The 19,109-nt window shown below is 36.5% G+C and overlaps 1 protein-coding gene across 2 annotated transcripts in view; it reads left to right on the plus strand.

Annotated features, from left to right (window-relative positions):
- Uba6 (ubiquitin like modifier activating enzyme 6) overlaps positions 1 to 15,452 on the plus strand; it is a 62,033-nt gene extending 46,581 nt beyond the window's left edge. The window contains exons 27-34 of one of the 2 annotated variants that reach the window (XM_048446291.3): positions 1,930 to 2,001; positions 4,023 to 4,140; positions 5,912 to 6,105; positions 7,534 to 7,661; positions 8,735 to 8,822; positions 9,996 to 10,090; positions 13,835 to 13,937; positions 14,080 to 15,452. In XM_048446291.3, coding sequence (XP_048302248.3) covers positions 1,930 to 2,001; positions 4,023 to 4,140; positions 5,912 to 6,105; positions 7,534 to 7,661; positions 8,735 to 8,822; positions 9,996 to 10,090; positions 13,835 to 13,937; positions 14,080 to 14,238 — 957 coding nt within the window. In that variant the 3' untranslated portion in view covers positions 14,239 to 15,452. Of the gene's footprint in view, positions 1 to 1,929; positions 2,002 to 4,022; positions 4,141 to 5,911; positions 6,106 to 7,533; positions 7,662 to 8,734; positions 8,823 to 9,995; positions 10,091 to 13,834 lie in introns of both variants that reach the window. The other variant, XM_048446292.3, reaches the window with a different exon arrangement.
- Positions 15,453 to 19,109: the final 3,657 nt, after the last annotated feature.

Raw genomic sequence — 19,109 nt, forward strand, 5'->3', positions numbered from 1 at the left:
TCTCCAGTGCCTAGCAAGTGATCAAAACCTGTGTTGAATTGTTTGGTGGTGTAGAAATGTGTTTTTAGATCATAAGGATCATTCTTTCTTTTGTTGAGTTGTTTTGAGACATGAGCTCACACATCTAAGGCTGGTCCAGAATTTGTTGGGTAGCACAAATTCTAATTGAATTTAATAAATAAAACCCAGAGTCAAGTATTAGGGGGTGAAAGCTGAAGGATCAGAGAAGAGTGCAGCCAGCCACTAGAGAGATCTTTTACCTCTACCAATGCTCAGACTGAAGGGGTGATCCTCAGACTGCACTGCTCCACCAAACCTTGCACTGTGCTGAACTGTTGTCTTCTGCCTTATATTCCTCTCTCTGCCCAGCCATACTATTCCTGTCTCCACCTCCCTATTGCTGGGATTAAAGGCATAGGATCTCTGAGCTTTGCTTCTCTTTTAGACAGATTCAATCTCTGGTAGCTCTGAGTGGCCTTGAACTAACAGGACCCCTCTGCCTCTGTCTCCCTGGAATTAGAAGTGTGTGCCACCACTCCCTGGCCTCTGGTGGCTTAGCTCTGCACTCTGATCTTCAGGCAAGCTTCATTTGTTAAAACATAAACAAAATATCACTGCAACTGTGTAGCTGGAACTTGCCAGGAGCTCATCTTTCTGCCTTCACTTCATCAGTACTCTTATTACAGGCATGCATAACCTGCCCAACTAGAATCATTTCTTTTGGATTGAAAAGGAAAAGGCCGTTTTATTTTGTTGTGTTACTGTCCATTCTAATTTGCAAAAGCTGTCTACTTATTACAGTACTAGTAAATAGAAAATATTTTTCTTTATGAATTTAAATGTTGAAATAATATGTGTGAAAAGCAGTCGTTAGGTAATAAAACTGTTTATGACCTGTTTACATTTGTTATCCTTGTTACTCTGAATTAGAAACCATGAGACATTTCATAGCAATTTAAAAATGCTTTGTAGAGATCCTCTTTTTTTCCTGTTTCTCTCTTTTAATGTTAACTTTTATACTTTTTCAGAAATCTAGGGTTATCTTATTTTGATTTTTGTACCTTAGAATCATACTCATTCTGTTAGACATCATCTTTTTTGTGTCACATCTAGCACGCTTGATACAATTTTGAGAGACAGCACATGTGCATAGGTTAGCTTTCTCTTTAATTGCGTATTGGAGTTAAATAACTCTGCCTTCAAGTAAATTGATGAGAGAAAAACAAAATGGTTTTAGTTTTTTGTCATTGTCATATTTGGAATAGAGTTTTACTAAGTAGATATACACGCTCTCCGAGACAGGCTTCAAATTTGTGATTCTTCCACTTTAGCCTTTGACCTGTTGGAATTACAGATGTACTACCAAATCTGGATCTGTATTTAACATTGATGTGCCTGTTTTAGATGACTCCTGATGGAAAGTTAAATACCACATAAAGGTCTAGGAGTAAATAACAGTGGCCAGTCTTGTGTTATAAGTCTCAACTAGCCTCAAAAGCAGTATGTCTCAGTTTTTCATAGGAGCTTCCTAATAATAAATGTAGATGCAGGTTCATCAAGATAAACTTGAACCGTTATTGTACCTTGCTTCTCATTGTATGAATTTGATTAATTTGTAGTATATAATGTTACTCAGGAAAGGTAAACCTTTGATACTAAGGAAATGGGTACGTGGTTTCTTTTTGGAATTTTGCAGGAAGAACAAAAATGTAAAGGTTGTTAACTAATAAATACAACGGAGATAAATGTTAACTAATAAGTACAATGGAGATAAATGTTTCAAATGAATATAAATAACTCAGGTAACATGTTTAGTTGCTAAATAGTTAATGTGATAAAAGGACCTTTTCTTAATAGAGTTTTTAGCCTCGGATTCAGGGTTCAAAAAAATGTGTTAATAAAATTAACTTTTTTTTATTAATAAAACAGGATTTATCAGTGGATACCCTCATGGATATTCTTTCAGAAGTTAAAATTCAGGAATTCAAACCTTCTAACAAGGTAAGCTAGCAGTTCATTCACTTAGCTAGCTAGTGGTTGTTAAACTGCTGTATATGCCTTTCTCAGCCTGGAGACTCCCATAATGAGCAGTCTTTGTCCTTAATGACATTTTATTCCAAAGAAGAGATGAACTATAAATAGAGAGCTCTGGGTGACCTGCCACTTGGGCTGGTGCTGAACAGACAGAAGCAGCTCCCAGCCTTAATCCGAGAACCTGGTACCATGAATGGTCGTGAGTAAAGGTATAAGTAGGAAAAGCTGTCAGTTATTGCAAGAACATAGACAAACGATGGATGGCTGGGGTGTTAATGCAGTGGTAGTAGCTACTAAGACAGATGAGATGGAACTGGATTCTTTATACATAACTGTAGTGCCGACAATTTTTCAGGGACAATGAAGGGAGCTGGGGAAAGAGTGCTAGTTTCTTAGGTAGAATAAGACGTAACGTTAACAGTTCAGTATAAGCTAGAAAGATGAAGATGGAGTATACAGTAATTGAGAGCAAAGTAGAAAAATCAATTGAATGATGGAGGATTGCAAGACAGCACTGAGGATCCATATAACGGTAGCGTGATGTGTTCTACTATAGATTGCATTACATTCAAACATATTTAGCTTTGGTTCTATTGTGGCACTTGTTTACGCTGCCAAATAGATGGAAAATTGTTCTGATAATTATGCCTAGGAAATAGCTTATAAAGCATCAGAACCTGAGAAGTTGGCAATGAAATAAGAAAATTTGATGAGAAATATATATATGTTTACATGCATTTATAAAGTATTTTTTTTTACAGACTCACTATATGCCTTTATTTTATATACTCTAAAATTTAGCCACAAAGCAACCTTTCTCAAGGATGTGGTATGTGTAGCCGTCCTGAATTTTTGTTTTATAGAAAAGTATCTTTGTAGTCAGTGGAGTTTTGCATAAGTGAATGAGTTTTCTGAATAAAATATTCATGACAGGTAACACATAAATATTAATATAGTAGCAAATAAAGGATAAAACTATATCACATATATAAGAAAAGTTTCTAGCCCATATTTCTCATTGGTAAAATGAGACTAAAGCCCAAGCTCACTTGAGTATGTTTGCTGGCTTGCAGTGCTTCTCCTGTTGTAACAATTCAGAGCTAGTAGGGTTCCCTGCACAGTTGAGAGTTTTAATATGAGTTATGGTCTGTTTCACAACTCCTTAAAATAGCTCACACTGAAGCTTTAAGACCATCATGTCCTTGGATATAGATATCACAGCCTTCTAGAATATTAGACATGATGGCAGACAGAAGTTTCTGTTTTATTGATTCCTTAATATATCTTAAATGTTTGTAATAGTTAAAGTCACAGAACATATTTTGTTGAAATTTTAAAGTAAATAGTACTTTAATAATTACTGATGAAGACATTCTTTTGGTTTGGAAACATCTCATGTGTGCTGTCTACTAGGTAAGTCCTTAAAGATAAATCAGTTGTGACATATGCTTCATTAATGATGCTGTACTTAGTGTATGAAGGAAGATATATTCTACATAAAAAAGAACTACTTTCTTCATGTACTAAGTATTTAAAGCCCATATTATATATTTTGCAAATAGCTTCATTTTTCCTATATGAACTTTGAATTATGCAATTTTCATCAAATGTAGATTTGTCAAAGTTAAGACTATTTGAATATCAACTTAATTTAGTTGTGGGATTTTAACCTGTCTGTAGGTAAGCTGTTTAGTTAAAAAAAAAAAATTCAAGCTCCAATAAGAAAAGTAAATTGTTTGAGATATACTGGAGATCTCTCTGTGACCAAGGTAAAGAGCCTGATTATAGCATATACCTGCGAGTATAGGAAGATAGATAGTAAACAAACACAGTAATAATATTACTAAGAAAGAGATAAATTATGATTAATGATCAAAGGGCATTGAATTGACCAAATATTTTCTCTTATGATTTGGTTAAACATAAGTAAAAGTCAAGCCTGGATGTAAATGTGATAGTAGTAATAAACATATGTACTATGTTTAAAGGTTGTTCAAACAGACGAAACTGCAAGGAAGCCGGACCATGTTCCCATCTCCAGTGAAGATGAGAGGAATGCTATTTTTCAGCTAGAAAAGGCCATTTCATCTAACAAAGCCACCAAAAGTAAGGGACCTATTGCAGATACCTTGGAGCCATATAGCTGAGTGTATCATCATATAAAATTTCTGTCCTTTAACTGTGATTAAATTCATCATATTTCTCCTCATGTCCTTGCCTTCAAGTTTTAAAATCTAATTCTCCAAATTACATTAACTGTGTGTTGTAATTCTTACTGCTTTTAATGCTTCAGATGTTGAACAGGTCTAAAAACACAAGCAAATAGCTTTTTTTTTAAGATTCAGATTAGCTAGGCATACTGGATCAGCAGGATCAGGAAGTCACAGTCATCTTAAGCTACATAGTGATACCCTATCTCAAAATAAAAAGTCAGGTTATTAACCTATTCATATTATTAGACATACCACTTTAGGGGGAAGAATTATCAAAAGTCTCTTAGAGAGAAAATGAGTGTGGGGGGGGATATAGATGAATATGTACACATGCACATGCCATGGCACACACATGGAGTTCAGATGATAAACTTGGGTGCTGGTCCTGCCTGCTTTGCTTGTTTTCCTGATGCGTTCACCAGGCTAGTTGACCTACAAGCTTCCAAGGATGCTCCAATGTCTACCTCCTAGAGCTCCTAGAGCTCTGGGATTACAGATTCTCACTGTGTGTGCACAGCACTTGTATAGATTGTGAGCCTCAGCTCAGGCCCTCATGCCGTGTATGTGTAGCTACCTCTTTTCCTATTCTAATCTTCCCAGTACTGCCCAGGGATACAGACTTGTAGTATGGAGGAGCGGTGGACTGTGTCACGCCACCCAGCTAGCTTATATCCTGAAATAACAACACACAAATTGTATTCATTTAAACACCGCCTGGCCCATTATATCTAGCCTCTTATTGGCTAACTCTCACATTTTGATTCAACCCATTTCTATTAATCTGTATGTCACCACGAGGTCATGACTTACTGGGAAAGAGTCAGCATGTCTGACCTGGCAGCTGGCTCCATGGCAGCTCTCTCTGCCTGCCTTCATTCTCCCAGCATTCTGTTCTGTCTACTCCTCCCACCTAAGGGCTGCCCTATCAAAAGGCCAAGGCAGCTTCTTTATTCAACCAATGAAAGCAACACATAGAAAGAAGAACCTCCTACACCACAGACTGACTCTACACCTTTGCCACAGTAGAACTCTAATTCTTTAAAAGCGGAGTTGATTGTTCATCTGCTTATGCATGCTTATCATCAGATGAATCAGTACTTCTCAAAGTTCTATGATATCATGTGTGAACCAGTAAAATTTCATGGAAAAAATATGTTAATAGTCTTTATAATGTTGTTGAAAATCACTAATATAAAAATATTTAAAATCAAAAACAAGTGATTTTGTTCGTTGTCAGATAGAAAATGTTTCAAAGTAATATTTTGAGGTAAATTTTGAGTACCAAAGTTTTATAATGCACTTGACAGTAGCTAGTATCACAAATGGCTCTTATTTCACTATTTACTATTTTTTTATAAACTGTAGTTTGGTGATATTAAAGCCTTCATTTTCATGTTTCTTTATAACTTCAGTTGCCTACTTCTTTATTGCCTACTTCTTTATACATTTTCATTTGATTAATAATATACAAATTGTTATGATAAATAGCCTTATTAATTGAGCAGTACTTTCATGGATCCTTCAACTTGGTAATTTGACTGTTTTTTTTTTACCAGAAATCTTGTCCTTTGAAAATTTTATATATGCATATTGTGTACATAGCTATTTATCTCATAAAACTTTTACCACTAATGAGAGACCATTCTTCTGGTTCCTTTGGTCAGGTGACCTTCAGATGGCAGTGCTTTCATTTGAAAAAGATGATGACAATAATGGACACATAGATTTCATCACAGCTGCATCCAACCTTCGAGCCAAAATGTATAGCATTGAACCAGCTGACCGGTTTAAAACTAAGCGCATTGCTGGTAAAATTATCCCTGCTATAGCAACATCTACTGCTGCAGTTTCTGGCTTGGTAAGCTTATTCTTCTAAAAATGCTTCTATCTTCCAACCTTAACTTGCCACTCAGATTTTTAGAGATGAAAGGATAAAAAAAAATGGATCTTATAATTTAAATTTAAAGATATTTCTGAAATATCTAGAAGTATAATAATGTATATTTATATATATAAAGTATCTATGTATAAAATATTTTAGTATTAAAAAAGCTCATAGCTGGGCGGTAGTGGTACACGCCCTTAATCCCAGCACTCAGGAGGCAGAAGCAGGCAGATTTCTGTGAGTTTTGAGGCAAGCCTGGTAAGTGTGTAACAACCAGGACTGTTATACAGAGATACACTATCTCAAAAAGCAAAAACAAAAAAATAAGCTTAAGATAGAATATAATTGTTCTTAGAGACAGTGATCTCCTTCCCCCTTGGTTTGCGGAAGTGGAGGGAAGGAACCCAACACAACAGCTAACTGAGGAGCAAGTCCTGGAACTCTGGGGATATTTCAGGATCCCCTGCATTTTGAGTTCAGCCTCTAGAAAGGTTGGAGTCCCAGAGAGAGTTCTGGAATCTGAGGAGTACTTGCTTGTGAGCACCCAGGGATAGCTAGTCAGACATGCTTGGAGAGAAGTGGTATCCATCCTCCCAGAGCTCAGGGCCAAGAGTGACACTTTCCTTCGACCCTTCGCAGAAATCATGTTAGCCTCCATGTCAAGTAAATATTCTTAGTATCTAAGTACCTCCAGATCATTATTGTGACCATTTATTATACTGTACTCTCCTGGTACTCCACAGTTAGAGTTGTTATCTCCCTATATCGGAGACTGCACTTTCGCTCCCAGCCGCCTATACCAGAAATAATCACACATAAACTGTATTATTACAACATTGCTTGGCCTATTAGCTCATGCTTCTTATTGGCTAGCTCTTATATCTTAAATTAACCCGTTTCTATTAATCTGTGTAGTGTCATGTCATTGTGGCCTACCGGTAAGGTTTCATCCATCATCCGATGTCTGTCTCATGCACAGCTACATGGCTTCTCTTTTGACTCCGCCTATTCTCTCCTCTATCTGCTTGGAATTCCTGCCTTGCCCTACTCTGTGCTGCAATAGGCCCAGAGCAGCTTCTTTATTAACCTGTGGTATTCACAACATACAGAGGGGACTCCCACATCACTTTAGTTTTGAGTTATCGGGGAGGGTATCTGCTTTGAAAATAGGATGATTAAGTGGTGAAATAACTGTTCACTATATATGGAATAGTCTGAATAGTAAAAGTAAAATGTACTAAAAATATACAGGTCAGTTAAATAAGAAATGTATGTACTACAACCTGTTCTTAATATTTACAGAGAAGTGCTTGAACCTTGGCAAAGAACGAGACTGATTAAAATCCCAGGTAGCTTTAGCATTGAGCTCTTGAGATAATCAGATCACCTTTTCTTCTCTAGGTTGCCCTGGAAATGATCAAAGTAGCTGGTGGTTATCCCTTTGAAGCTTACAGAAACTGTTTCCTTAATTTAGCCATTCCAATAATAGTGTTTACAGAAACATCTGAAGTAAGAAAAACTGAAATCAGGTATGTATAAAAGTCTGTTTGACTTCTGTAATTGAAAGAAAATATTTCTACCCTTTGGAAGAAAACGTACTGGTTTTCATCTCTTCTTGTTGTTAAGCCCTCCTGCTCTTTCAGGACCCAGTCAAACCTCATCCTGATGAATTACTCCTAAGTAGACTAGCCAGAGAATCTTCCCACAGTTGTTTGTTATACCGTTTAGCATTATACATTAGGATTCCTGACTTGGATAATGCTAAAGACTTTCTTGTCTTTCTATAGACTATGAAACGCAGAATCTAATTTTGCACGTTTATGACAACAGGAAACAGTTCCTTGAGTTCCTGTTTCTGACATTTCAGGTTGGCCACACCAGAAATGTGAGTGGAAGCACCTAGTGAGGAAGAGCTAATCCTCTATTGTCCTAATATATTACTCATGAGAGCACAAAATACTATAGTCCATACAAATGAGATAAGGTGCTGTGTTTCCCACTTATAAATACATTTGCACACATGCAAAATTACATGTATGCCAAGATGATCATTCTAGCATATTTATTTCAGCCAATGATTTGAACAATCCAAATGTTCAGTTATTGATGACTAGAACATCTATACCATGAAACCCCTATTTAAAAATAAAGGGGTGCATGCATGTACATGCATACACATGCACACACACCGAGAGAGAAACACAACTATATATATAAATGTAAGATGTAAAAACAAAAGGGAGACTATATGAATGAAAGGGAAGATCAGAAGGGGCCCAAGGTTGTGATGTGTATGATTAAAGAGCATTGATATACATGAATGAAAATGTCAAAAACTCATTACTTTGTGTGTATACTAAATATTAAAAAGAAAATGAGAGGTACATTGTAAGACATATTTGAAATGAGACACTGAAAAAATATACAAAACAGGTAAAAGTGTTACCTATATTATTTAATGAATATTTTAAAAATTATGTTTCCCCCACCCCCACAAATTAATTTTTAAGCATATCATAAATACTAAGCTGCAGGAAATTTTTTATTACTTCTGATGGAAAGAGATTTTAATACTTGTGCTTTTAATATTTTTCTGTAATAGAAATGGAATATCATTTACAATTTGGGACAGATGGACTGTTCACGGAAAAGAAGATTTTACCCTCTCAGATTTCATAAATGCTGTCAAAGTAGGATATTTTTAATTCTTTCATTTAATTAGTACCTTGAAGTCTGGTTAATGTTGTGCCTTCTAATTCATAGAAATTCCAGTAGGTCCTTGTAGTTATAATAATACTAAGTTCTTTACTTGGTTCATTCCTGTATGTACATACCTATTGTAGTTTACAAATAAAACATCGTAGAGAAAAACAGGAGTGTTATATCAGAACACATGCTGTGATGACAGTATTTCTCTCAAGACTGCTTAGCTTATTTTACAGTAGATCTTAACCTGAGCTAGCGTGCTCTGCTTTGGAAGGAGGCTCTTTGGTTTCCCTTTGGCATGTTTGAATTGTCAGCCTCACTGTTGTTGCACTTTGTGCCTTCTGTTAATCCAGTGGTTCTCAGCCTTCCTAACGCTGCAACCCTTAATATAGTACCTCATGTTGTGCTGACCCCAACCATAAAATTGTTTTTGTTGCTACTTCCTAACTGTAATTTTGTTACTGTTATGAATCGTAATGTAAATATCTGTGTTTTCTGATGGTCTTAGGCAACCCCTGCACAGAGCAGTAAGTCATTCTAATAACAATGACTGGTGGTTAAACAATTAGTAGGTCGGTAAACAGTGTCAGAAATAACTCTGCCTGAAATGGCATACAATTTTTTTTATTTATTTATTATGTATACAATACATACATTGTGTGTATGCCTGCAGGCCAGAAGAGGGCACCAGACCCCATTACAGATGGTTGTGAGCCACCATGTGGTTGCTGGGAATTGAACTCAGGACCTCTAGAAGAGCAGTCAGGGCTCTTAACCTCTGAGCCATCTCTCCAGCCCCATGGCATACAATTTAAAACTAACACATTTCCTTCTGAGTGCTGAGACTGTGGCTTAGTGGAAGAGCCCTTAGCTGACATGCATCTAGCTTAGGTCCAGTCTCCAATACTGCACATGAACATAGCTATTTAGTTCTGAGAATTTCCTTTTGTTATTTCCAGGCTATGGTTAACTGAGAAAAGTGACACCACAGATAAAAGAGATTACAACGATAGTTTTTAATCTTTAAATTTATGGGAGTATATAAATTATATTTTATATAAGACTGCCCTCCTTTGAGTGGATATAAAATATTTTTACCCATGTACTTTGTGTTTGAAAGAAGCTTTCATTGTTTCTTTTGGGGTGTTTACCTTTAGGAGAAATATGGAGTTGAGCCAACGATGGTGGTTCAGGGAGTCAAAATGCTTTATGTCCCTGTAATGCCGGGTCACGCAAAGAGGTTAAAGTTAACGTAAGTATTTAACATCATGTGCAGAAGGGTCACAAAAAACAAAACATAACTTGGATATACTCTGGAAAGTTCAGGAAGTTACTGGAATTTATACAAAAATTGCTTTATGCTCTTAGTGAAGATTTAATCTGGCAAGGGAAAGCCAGCAGTCCAGCTCTCAAATGAATCATGCCTCACATGTAAACGTAGAACGCTACATTTGTGAGATTGAGATATCAAGCAAGAATACTAAATATTGTTTTATTTATTCAGTGGATTTTTACTAAAGATTCCTGCCGTGTGTCCAGCTTTGTTTTAAGCATTGGGAATATATTAATGAATAAAAATCCTTTCTACTTGAAGAGTAAATAAAAACTGCATATGGTCAGGTAGTGGTAGATGCTCTAGAGAAACTAAAAAATTAAAAGAGGAAGAAATGTAGGGAAGAGGGTTGGTTGAGTTGTTATATTTAATAATTTAGATATTCCTCACCTATTAGGTTCTACCTGCTGGTGTTGCATTTTAGAGGAAGAAAAGTACCAAAGAAAAACAAAATCGTTACAGTTGCTTGCAGGGCTGGTTGACCTAGATCCTCTGTGTCTTTGTGTATTTCTTTTCTTCTTCCCTCCTTCCCTTCCCTCCACACTGGTCTCTATTCTGTAACACCTCAGCCATTCTCTAGTAAGGGCTTTGCTCTGCTCATTTCCTCTGCTTGAAGACTGGAGACTGGGCTAATGGATTCTCATTTCTGATCTTTGCACTTCCTAAAAAGGGCTTTTTTGAGGTGGGGGGGGTGTTTTGTTTTTTATTCTTTGCTGTTTTTTTCTTTGGGGGGCGGCCACCCAGCTCCCAAATAAATATTCGGAGGCTTATTCTTTGTTATGAGCACCTGGCCTTATCTTGACTTATTTCTAGCCAACTTTTCTTAACTTAAATTATCCTGTCTACCGTTTGCCTCTGGGCTTTTACCTTTCTCTGTTTCTGTATTTCTTTCTTTACTTCTTACTCTGTGGCTTGCTGTCTAGCTGGGTGGCCAGCCACTGAAGTCCTCCTCTCCTTCTCTTCATTTTGCTCCTTGATCTTCTCCTCCCAGATACCTCCTCCTGTTTATTCTCTCTGCCTGCCGGTTCCACCTGTCCTTTCTTCTGTTGCTGTTGTCCGATCATCTCTTGTTGTTTTAGACAGGCAAAGTAACACAGATCCACAGAGCTAAATGAATGCAGCACATCTCTTCATCATTAAACTGATGTAACACATTCTACAACACTTTCTGAATTCTGTTTAGCGCTGCAAACTCTCCACAGCTGTAGTTTGGTATGCTTATCCTTTTTTGCTCTCCTTTTTTAAAAAAAATGTATTTACTTATTCTTTTCAAAAGTCTGTAATGTATAATATACGTTGATCATATTTCCTCATTTTCCATTATCCTATTGTCCCATTCCTCCTCCCATTAAACCCATTCTTTTCCCAATATTCACCTCCTCCTGTTTTGGTATCATTTTTCCCCCCAGGTCCTTTTATTTTTAATTTTATACACGCAGTTACACATGTAAGCACTCATATGTGGTGGTCAGAGAACAACTTTGTAGAATTTTTTCTCTTTCCACCTTTTTGCATGGGTTCTGAAAGTTACCCATGTTGCACAGAAAGCCCCTTTACCCACTGAGCCACCTCACTGGCCCTACTCCCTTTCAATTAAAGTTACTTTTATTAGATATATGGGGGTTATTTATTTTGCGCTCAAGAAACATACCAGTGGCTACCCCACTGAGGCACATGATTCCCTTTTCTCCAGTAACCATAGCTACCTTCGGAGTCCTTCCTCCTTTATTGTGGAACACTGATGGGTCAGTTTTGTGTGGCCACTGTTGATGTGAGTTCAATACATATACATGGTTAGGTCCAACAACCATGTCTAGAGGATAGCATTGTCCCCTCCCCTCACAATAGAATGTTAAGTTCCACAGTGCATAAATCTTTATTTGATCTTTTTATTGTTGTATATTGAACAGTTAGACCAATATCTGGCACAGAAGAGCCATCAGTAAAACTTGTTTGAATAAATGGATCTCTATATGTGATAATTTTCTTTAACATGACTGTCAGCTTTTGACCATCAGTTGAAGTTAATCATTTGTACATTATAATTATCTGAATTATCTTTACCTTATATTAGGTAAGCATTAATTTTGTATTGCAGTTGCTCTTATTTGGACTCCTGAGTATTAGAGAACTGAGTATATTTAGTGTACTTGTGATGTGTGCCACCTAGATGTGAGTGAAATGTGTGATTATGAATTAATTAGTGTAATTTAAAATTTGCTGCAAGGGCTGGAGAGATGGCTCAGTGGTTAAGAGCACTACCTGCTCTTCAAAAAGTCCTGAGTTCAATCCCGAGCAACCACATGGTGGCTCTCAACCATCTGTAATGAGATCTGGTGCCCTATTCTGGCCTGCAGGCATGCATACAGGCAGAACATTGTATACTTAATAAATAAATAAATCTGTTTTTAAAAAATGCTGCAAAAAAAAACCCCACGTTTTGGGAGTTGACTGGTGTGTGATCACTGCAGCATGAGATGCTTTATGAATGATATTTGTTATGTTCTACATTTTTAGTTTAGCAAGTATTTATTACGTAAGTGGCTGGATACTTAGTTCTGTCAATGAGAGCATAGTTAAGAGCATGAGCTTGGCTTTGTAAAGACGTATTCACATATTTGGGTGGTTATTTATTAGTACTTGTTTGTCTCCTTGAGTAACTTTGAAATAGATTCTCTGCCATGTTTGTTCCCATAGCTATTGAGTATTAAAGTAATAATAAACCCTAAAAATGTAACAGTGTAAGAGTAAGTAGTATTCCATAATTGCTAGTTCTGTTACTGTGTTGTTATTATACACATAGCCTTGATGTCTAGTGCAGTGTACTCAGAGAAACAGGCACATTGATTATTGATTAAAATGTAACTAAAATCATTGTAATGAAGATGTTAACATTATGCCATGGACTTTCCTACCTCAAACCTCAATTTTGGGTTAGATTTCATTTGAGCATTTGAAGGAGGATTTTTATATGTAAAAGCAAACAGCTTGTGCATACACATTTAGCTTAAAAATTAAAAAGTACACTTGATGTCTCTTTGGAAAGTGAGATGATATGGATATGAGTGGTAGAAAGATGAAGAGGTAGGTATGGGACACAGTATCCTTGTCAGATGGAAGGCGCTGTAGTTCAGAGCCTCATGTGAAATAGGTCCTCAACTTACATTTCGGGAGAAATCTGAAAGCCAAGTAGTAAGAGAAAGGATAGGTTGGGCAGCTTGTATTTTAAGATTTTAGTGAAGCTTACATTTTTCTCTTTCGAAGAGTGCTAGAAGATCCCAAATGTCTCTAATCTTTAAGAAATAAAGGAAAAAAGTCAGTTTTTCAGAATCATTGCATTACTCTTTGGAATTTCTTCTTCCTCCTCTTCCTCTTCCTCTTCCTCTTCCTCTTCCTCTTCCTCTTCCTCTTCCTCTTCCTCTTCCTCTTCCTCTTCTTCTTCTTCTTCTTCTTCTTCTTCTTCTTCTTCTTCTGTCATTACCAGCAGGCATCATATTATATAAGTGTTTTCAATTTGGAGCCCTTAAGGAAAAATTAAGAGTATAGGTAGATTATTATATTTTACAGTGTATGTACACATCCACAGTCCTGAATAGTACTAACTAGGGAAATCTTTTCTTTTACCAAATTACCAACGTATTTATCCTTGCTTATTTTTCTTAGAATGCACAAACTTGTGAAACCTTCCACTGAGAAGAAATACGTAGATCTTACTGTTTCATTTGCCCCAGACACTGATGGAGATGAAGATTTACCAGGACCTCCAGTAAGATACTACTTCACTCATTACACGGATGAATAGAAGCTGTCAGAGTTACTCCAGGACTACTGTATTTTTTAAAGTGTACTTAATTCAGAAGCTAAAATAATCAGCTCAATACTGTGGATTTCTTTTGCCTTAATTTAAGGGAACCATCAGCAGGAAACGTATCTACACTGAAGAATTACAAAGCATTTTGGAGCATAGTACACATCTGTTGCTTCGTGTGGCTGTGATCACAGCAACTTTGAACTGGAATACCATTTTTCTAATGCTTGCAAGTTTGTATATTAAGCCCTGTGGATGAAAAGGAACAAAGAAAGCATTTATCTATGACCAGAAGAAATAAAGATGAAGAAATAAAAATAGTGAATCCCAGCCATTAAAAAGCTAAGTCCTGTTTTAAGGCTTTATTTTTCTTTTTTTTTTGGTGTTTGATACCCATTTTCCAATATGAATAGTGTGATACTGTACCTCTGACATAATTAGGCTTTGAAAATTCCATAGTCCTGAAGGGGGCGGGATGGTGGAGACGGTTGAAGAGTAGAGATTACAGTTGTGTGGCTGCAGTTAGGTATCCTGTTTCCTCTGCCAACAGTTTGTTATGTTACTTCCTCCCGTACATCAACCGTTTTGCTGATATGGTCGATGTTGTGAGCCATGAGATGATGGCATGTTAACGTGGACTAAATGTTAGCAGTATTATATGCACTCTACAACTGTCAGAAAATCCATGAATGTGAGCAGATAAATATGGCTAAGCATTTGATTGATAATATGCCTTTATTTTATTTATCTGGAACTCTAAAGTAGTCAGAGTATATAAGACTGAAATTTTTATAAAGGGAATATCCTTAGAAATAGATGGATATAAAATTAATGCTAGTGAAATTGTCTTTTTTTTCCTTCCATCAATGTAATGGAGAAAAAGTCTTTTTTTGTTTGTTTGTTTGTTTGTTTTTTTAAAGAAGCATGTCATTTTATTCTTCATTCCCAAAAGGGGAATTGACAAAGAGAGAGAAGTTATATTTTTTTAAGTTTTTCTTCACTGAGAGAAATGCTCTATTTCCTAATATGAACAATTACAATTAATAATATGATTGTGTTCATTAAAAGGTACAAACAGAACTTAGCTGTAAAATCTGAAAACAGCAAGTGACTCTTTTTACAAGGGTTAGCATGCATTCTAAACAGCAAGCGCTTACAGCCTCCGAAAGTCACTTGCCTGGAGCCCCTGCTTTTAGAGTTCAGACCATTAGTAGCTACTTTGACGGATTCAGATTTAGATTACATCGGTATCACTCCAACTACCTGCATCTCTTTACCCCCTGTACTTATTTTCCATTTACAGATAATTTAAAATCTCTGTGTTACCCAGCTTTGCTCTCCTCCTCTTGTGACGGATCCAATTGGGGAATGAGTGAGTTTGTGTAACAAGGTGTTCTGTTCGTTGAGAGATGGAGAAAAGTGGCGGGGTCCGTCTTAAATGGCTACATCTGAAATAAATACTGTTTTGTCATATCCTGTGCTCTACTGTTGTGTGTATCCCTAGTGTGATGTTCAAATTTAATGTCATACAAAATTGATACAGGAACATCACAGGCTCTGTGGCTTAGAACTTAAAAGGTTAGGAATAATACTAAAAGGAGCGTTGTTTTTTTTTTTAAAAATGCCCTTTTTTCTAGTTTTTACTTTGTCTTCTGTTCTTTGGTAATGATGTATTTTCTAGGTAACCATTCAGCAATCCTCAAACATGAACCAATAGCTTGGCTGTGTTTTCCTAGGTTTCTACATCTCCTTAGAAGTAAATGGGAACCGTGCTTTGTAGAGTGCATCAGTAAATAAACTCAATTGGGATTGATTGGGCTTGTTGACAATTAAATTATAACCGTTTTGTCATTTGTTTTTCCGTTATGTTTTGGTTTGGTTTTCTGTAGGTAATGATTTTTACTATCCAAAATATTACTAAACTGGAAAGCCATAGTGAAGTGAATAACAACCTTTTTCATTGTTGTATTTTATACTTTAATATTATTGTTACTGTAACATAGCTGTTGAATACTAGTGTGCAAACTTGAGTACAAAAAATTATGCTACTGCATTCAGTTACATGCGTGCATGCATGCATACATTCGTACATGCATACATATCCTAAAACTAAGTCTAGGAAATTTTAGAATATTGTCATAAACCCTGTTCTGTGGTTCATTGCAAAGAATTTAACTACACATCTTGTTCTGTGGTTAGTACTGCTTCTGTGTTTCCTCATTTCTGTGCTTTACAAGCAGAGTTTTGGACATAGAAGTCAAAGGGACAGAGTGTGCTTAACCAGCTCAAAGCCCTAACTTTAATCACCAGAAGCAAAAGTAAATGAGAAAGCCCGGCAGAAATAGACTCCGTAAGAAAGGAGTCTATTCAAAGCTGGTTCCTTCTAGGATTTGAAGTATTGATATTGTATCTTAAGTTCTTTACACATTGTTCCAAAAGTAGAACTTGATAAAACAAATATATCATTTTTATAGTTTATCTTTCATGGCACATTGTTGGAACAGCATCAGAGTACAAAACTACAGCCATAATTAAGATTGTATGAAGCTCTACTGCAGAATACATGCCTCGCATACACAAGACTCTGGGTTTGAGTCCCAACTCAGAAACAGAAATCAGAAAGTTTAGATCTATGGAGTCAAATAAAGAATCAGCAGGCCGTGTGTGTGCTTTTCTCTTGTTGTATCTTGAAAGCTTGTTTGTTTTTGTGGGTGTAGATTATATATGTCTATGCCCCACATGTATGCAGTATTCATGAAGCCAGAAAAGGAAGGCATGGATCCCCTGAGATGAGTTAAGACAATTGTGACCCACCAGGTTCTCTGGAAGGGCAGCCAGTTAACCACTGAGCCATTACTCCATCTGCAAAAGCTTCTTGTCATAATTGAGAAATGCCTGTTGAAAGTATATAAAATGTGAATATACAGCTTAAGGAATAATTTTAAAATATTTAACCAATATTGAAATTAATAGATGACTGATATCAGAAACCTCCATAATCCCTCCCCAGTCACAGATAGCCTAAACCCCTGGTAGTTACTATCATCCTATTTTTTGTATTAGCTATTTCCTGTTCTTATGGTATTACCCCCTCTGTGTGTAAATCTAAACAGAGCAGTGTAGTTCTGCCTGCTTCTGAGCTGTATGTAAAGAATTGTTGCATTTTTCTATGTCTTTCATTTGCTGTGGTTTATCCATGCTCATTGTAGCCGTATTTACCATTGCTGTATAGCTTACCTTTGCATTAATATACCAGTTTATGTTGTATTGACTGTGAATGATAAAGATGTATTTAGTTCAGGATAAGTACAGTTCTATAATAAATGTATTTTGTTTCTTTTCCAGTGCAAATATGATGGCTAGGATCAAACTTGCTTGATTGTAGATACTTTTTAATATTTTAGTTTTGAAAGTAAAACCTAATTACATCATTTTCCCCTTCCATTTCATCCTTCCAACCCTTCCCATGCACCATCCCCTTGCTCTAACACTCGCTTTCTCCACACTGAGGTCAGTTCAGATGGGTTTTGTTTTTGTATTTTGACAATGTGGTGGATATGCAATGGTATTTCATTGACCAGTTCCTCTGTTCTCTTATTATGGGGGAAGTGGAGTAGGTACCTTTTACACAACAAAATATGTTGTCAGATCTGCTACATATCTTCCTTCTGTGTTGACAGTGTTTTTCCTCATTGGTACATGAAAGATCTTTATAAACCCTGTTTTTATTGTCTTGTTTAGTTTTAAATATCTTCTGTAGCTAAAGGTTAGATACCTAATAGGACTAGTCTTTTATTTCACAATACCTCTCCTGAGATCCCCCTCTTGTCTCCTAAGCACTTTAGTTTTGCCTTTCAGGATTAAGTTGTAATTCATGAGGAGTTGATTCTGAACATCATGGCTAATACTAGATCAGTAATATTTAGGTAAAGTTTGCTTTCCTTTTTTCCTTGGTTCTGCCAAGGTAGCATTGCATTGGAAAATGTGTATGTCTCCTACTGAACCTTTATTTCTTTCCTTTTCTGTCCTAATGCTAATATACTGTCTCCATCACTGTAGCTGATAATATTTATATTTGACAGAATTCATCATTCAAACATTTTCTGTTAAAATGTCTTTATTATTCTTAACCCTTTGATTTTCCTTTCTCGGATTTCTTCATAAACTTACAAACTGGTCGCTCTGGCAGTTTTCACTTTTCTTCCCCCCCCAAAAATCGTAATCTTTCATTTATGTGTGGTATGTTTCTTTGTATGTGCACACTTTGTATTTATGTATACCATGTACACATGTATGCAGTCCGTGTGTATGCAGGTGTCTGTAGAGGCCAGGAGGCAGCACATCCCCTAGATCTGGAGTTAGAACATTTGTGAGTTGCCCAAGAGTGGATGCTGTGAGTGAGACCCTGTCCTCCCCAAGAACAGCAAGTACCCTGCCCCCTGAGCCATGGCTCCAGCACAGACCATGTAGTCTGCCTAATTAAAGAATCAAAAGCCTTCCTCAGTCTGTTACCTGACTTTTGTTTCTTCTGTTCTTTCTCTGTACCCAGTATCCTTTTAATGCTTGCCAGTATTTTACTTGAAATTGTGAAGAAATTACTTAATAGAATAATATTTTTATTCTTCAAAGACATGTTTTTGCTTCTGCCTGGGGACTTGTAACACCTAACCTTGGTGAAATTCCAGGCTCTCAGATTTTTTAGCCATACTAGTGTGATTTAAGGTAGAACTTTTGACTACTATTCTCTTATTTCTTGTCTGCCCTTACCCTTAAAGTTCATCTCTTCCAAGTTCCAAATGTGGTTTGAAGTTACCAGGGTCCTCACTCTTGACTGGTCCTAAAAATCAGACCATTTTTTTTCTTAACCAAGATCTAGATGAACTAAAACGCAAAATATAAAGATTACTGCAAAAACCATATGTTTGGAAAATATTGATGATTAAAAAAATCCTAATGAGCCAGGATCATTGAGCTACAGCACTGCCACCCTAACCCACATTTGGCTCACATTCCAGTGGGCCCCTAAAGAGCTCACGTCTGGAACAGAGTCCCAAGTTTCTGTGCTGTTGTTATTTTTAGCTGAGGCTTTGAAAGGTGATTAGGTTAAAGGAGGTCAGCCATAGCACCAAT

Source organism: Myodes glareolus, chromosome 8 (genome assembly GCF_982192425.1).
Source record: "Myodes glareolus chromosome 8, mMyoGla1.1, whole genome shotgun sequence".
NCBI lineage: Eukaryota > Metazoa > Chordata > Mammalia > Rodentia > Cricetidae > Myodes > Myodes glareolus.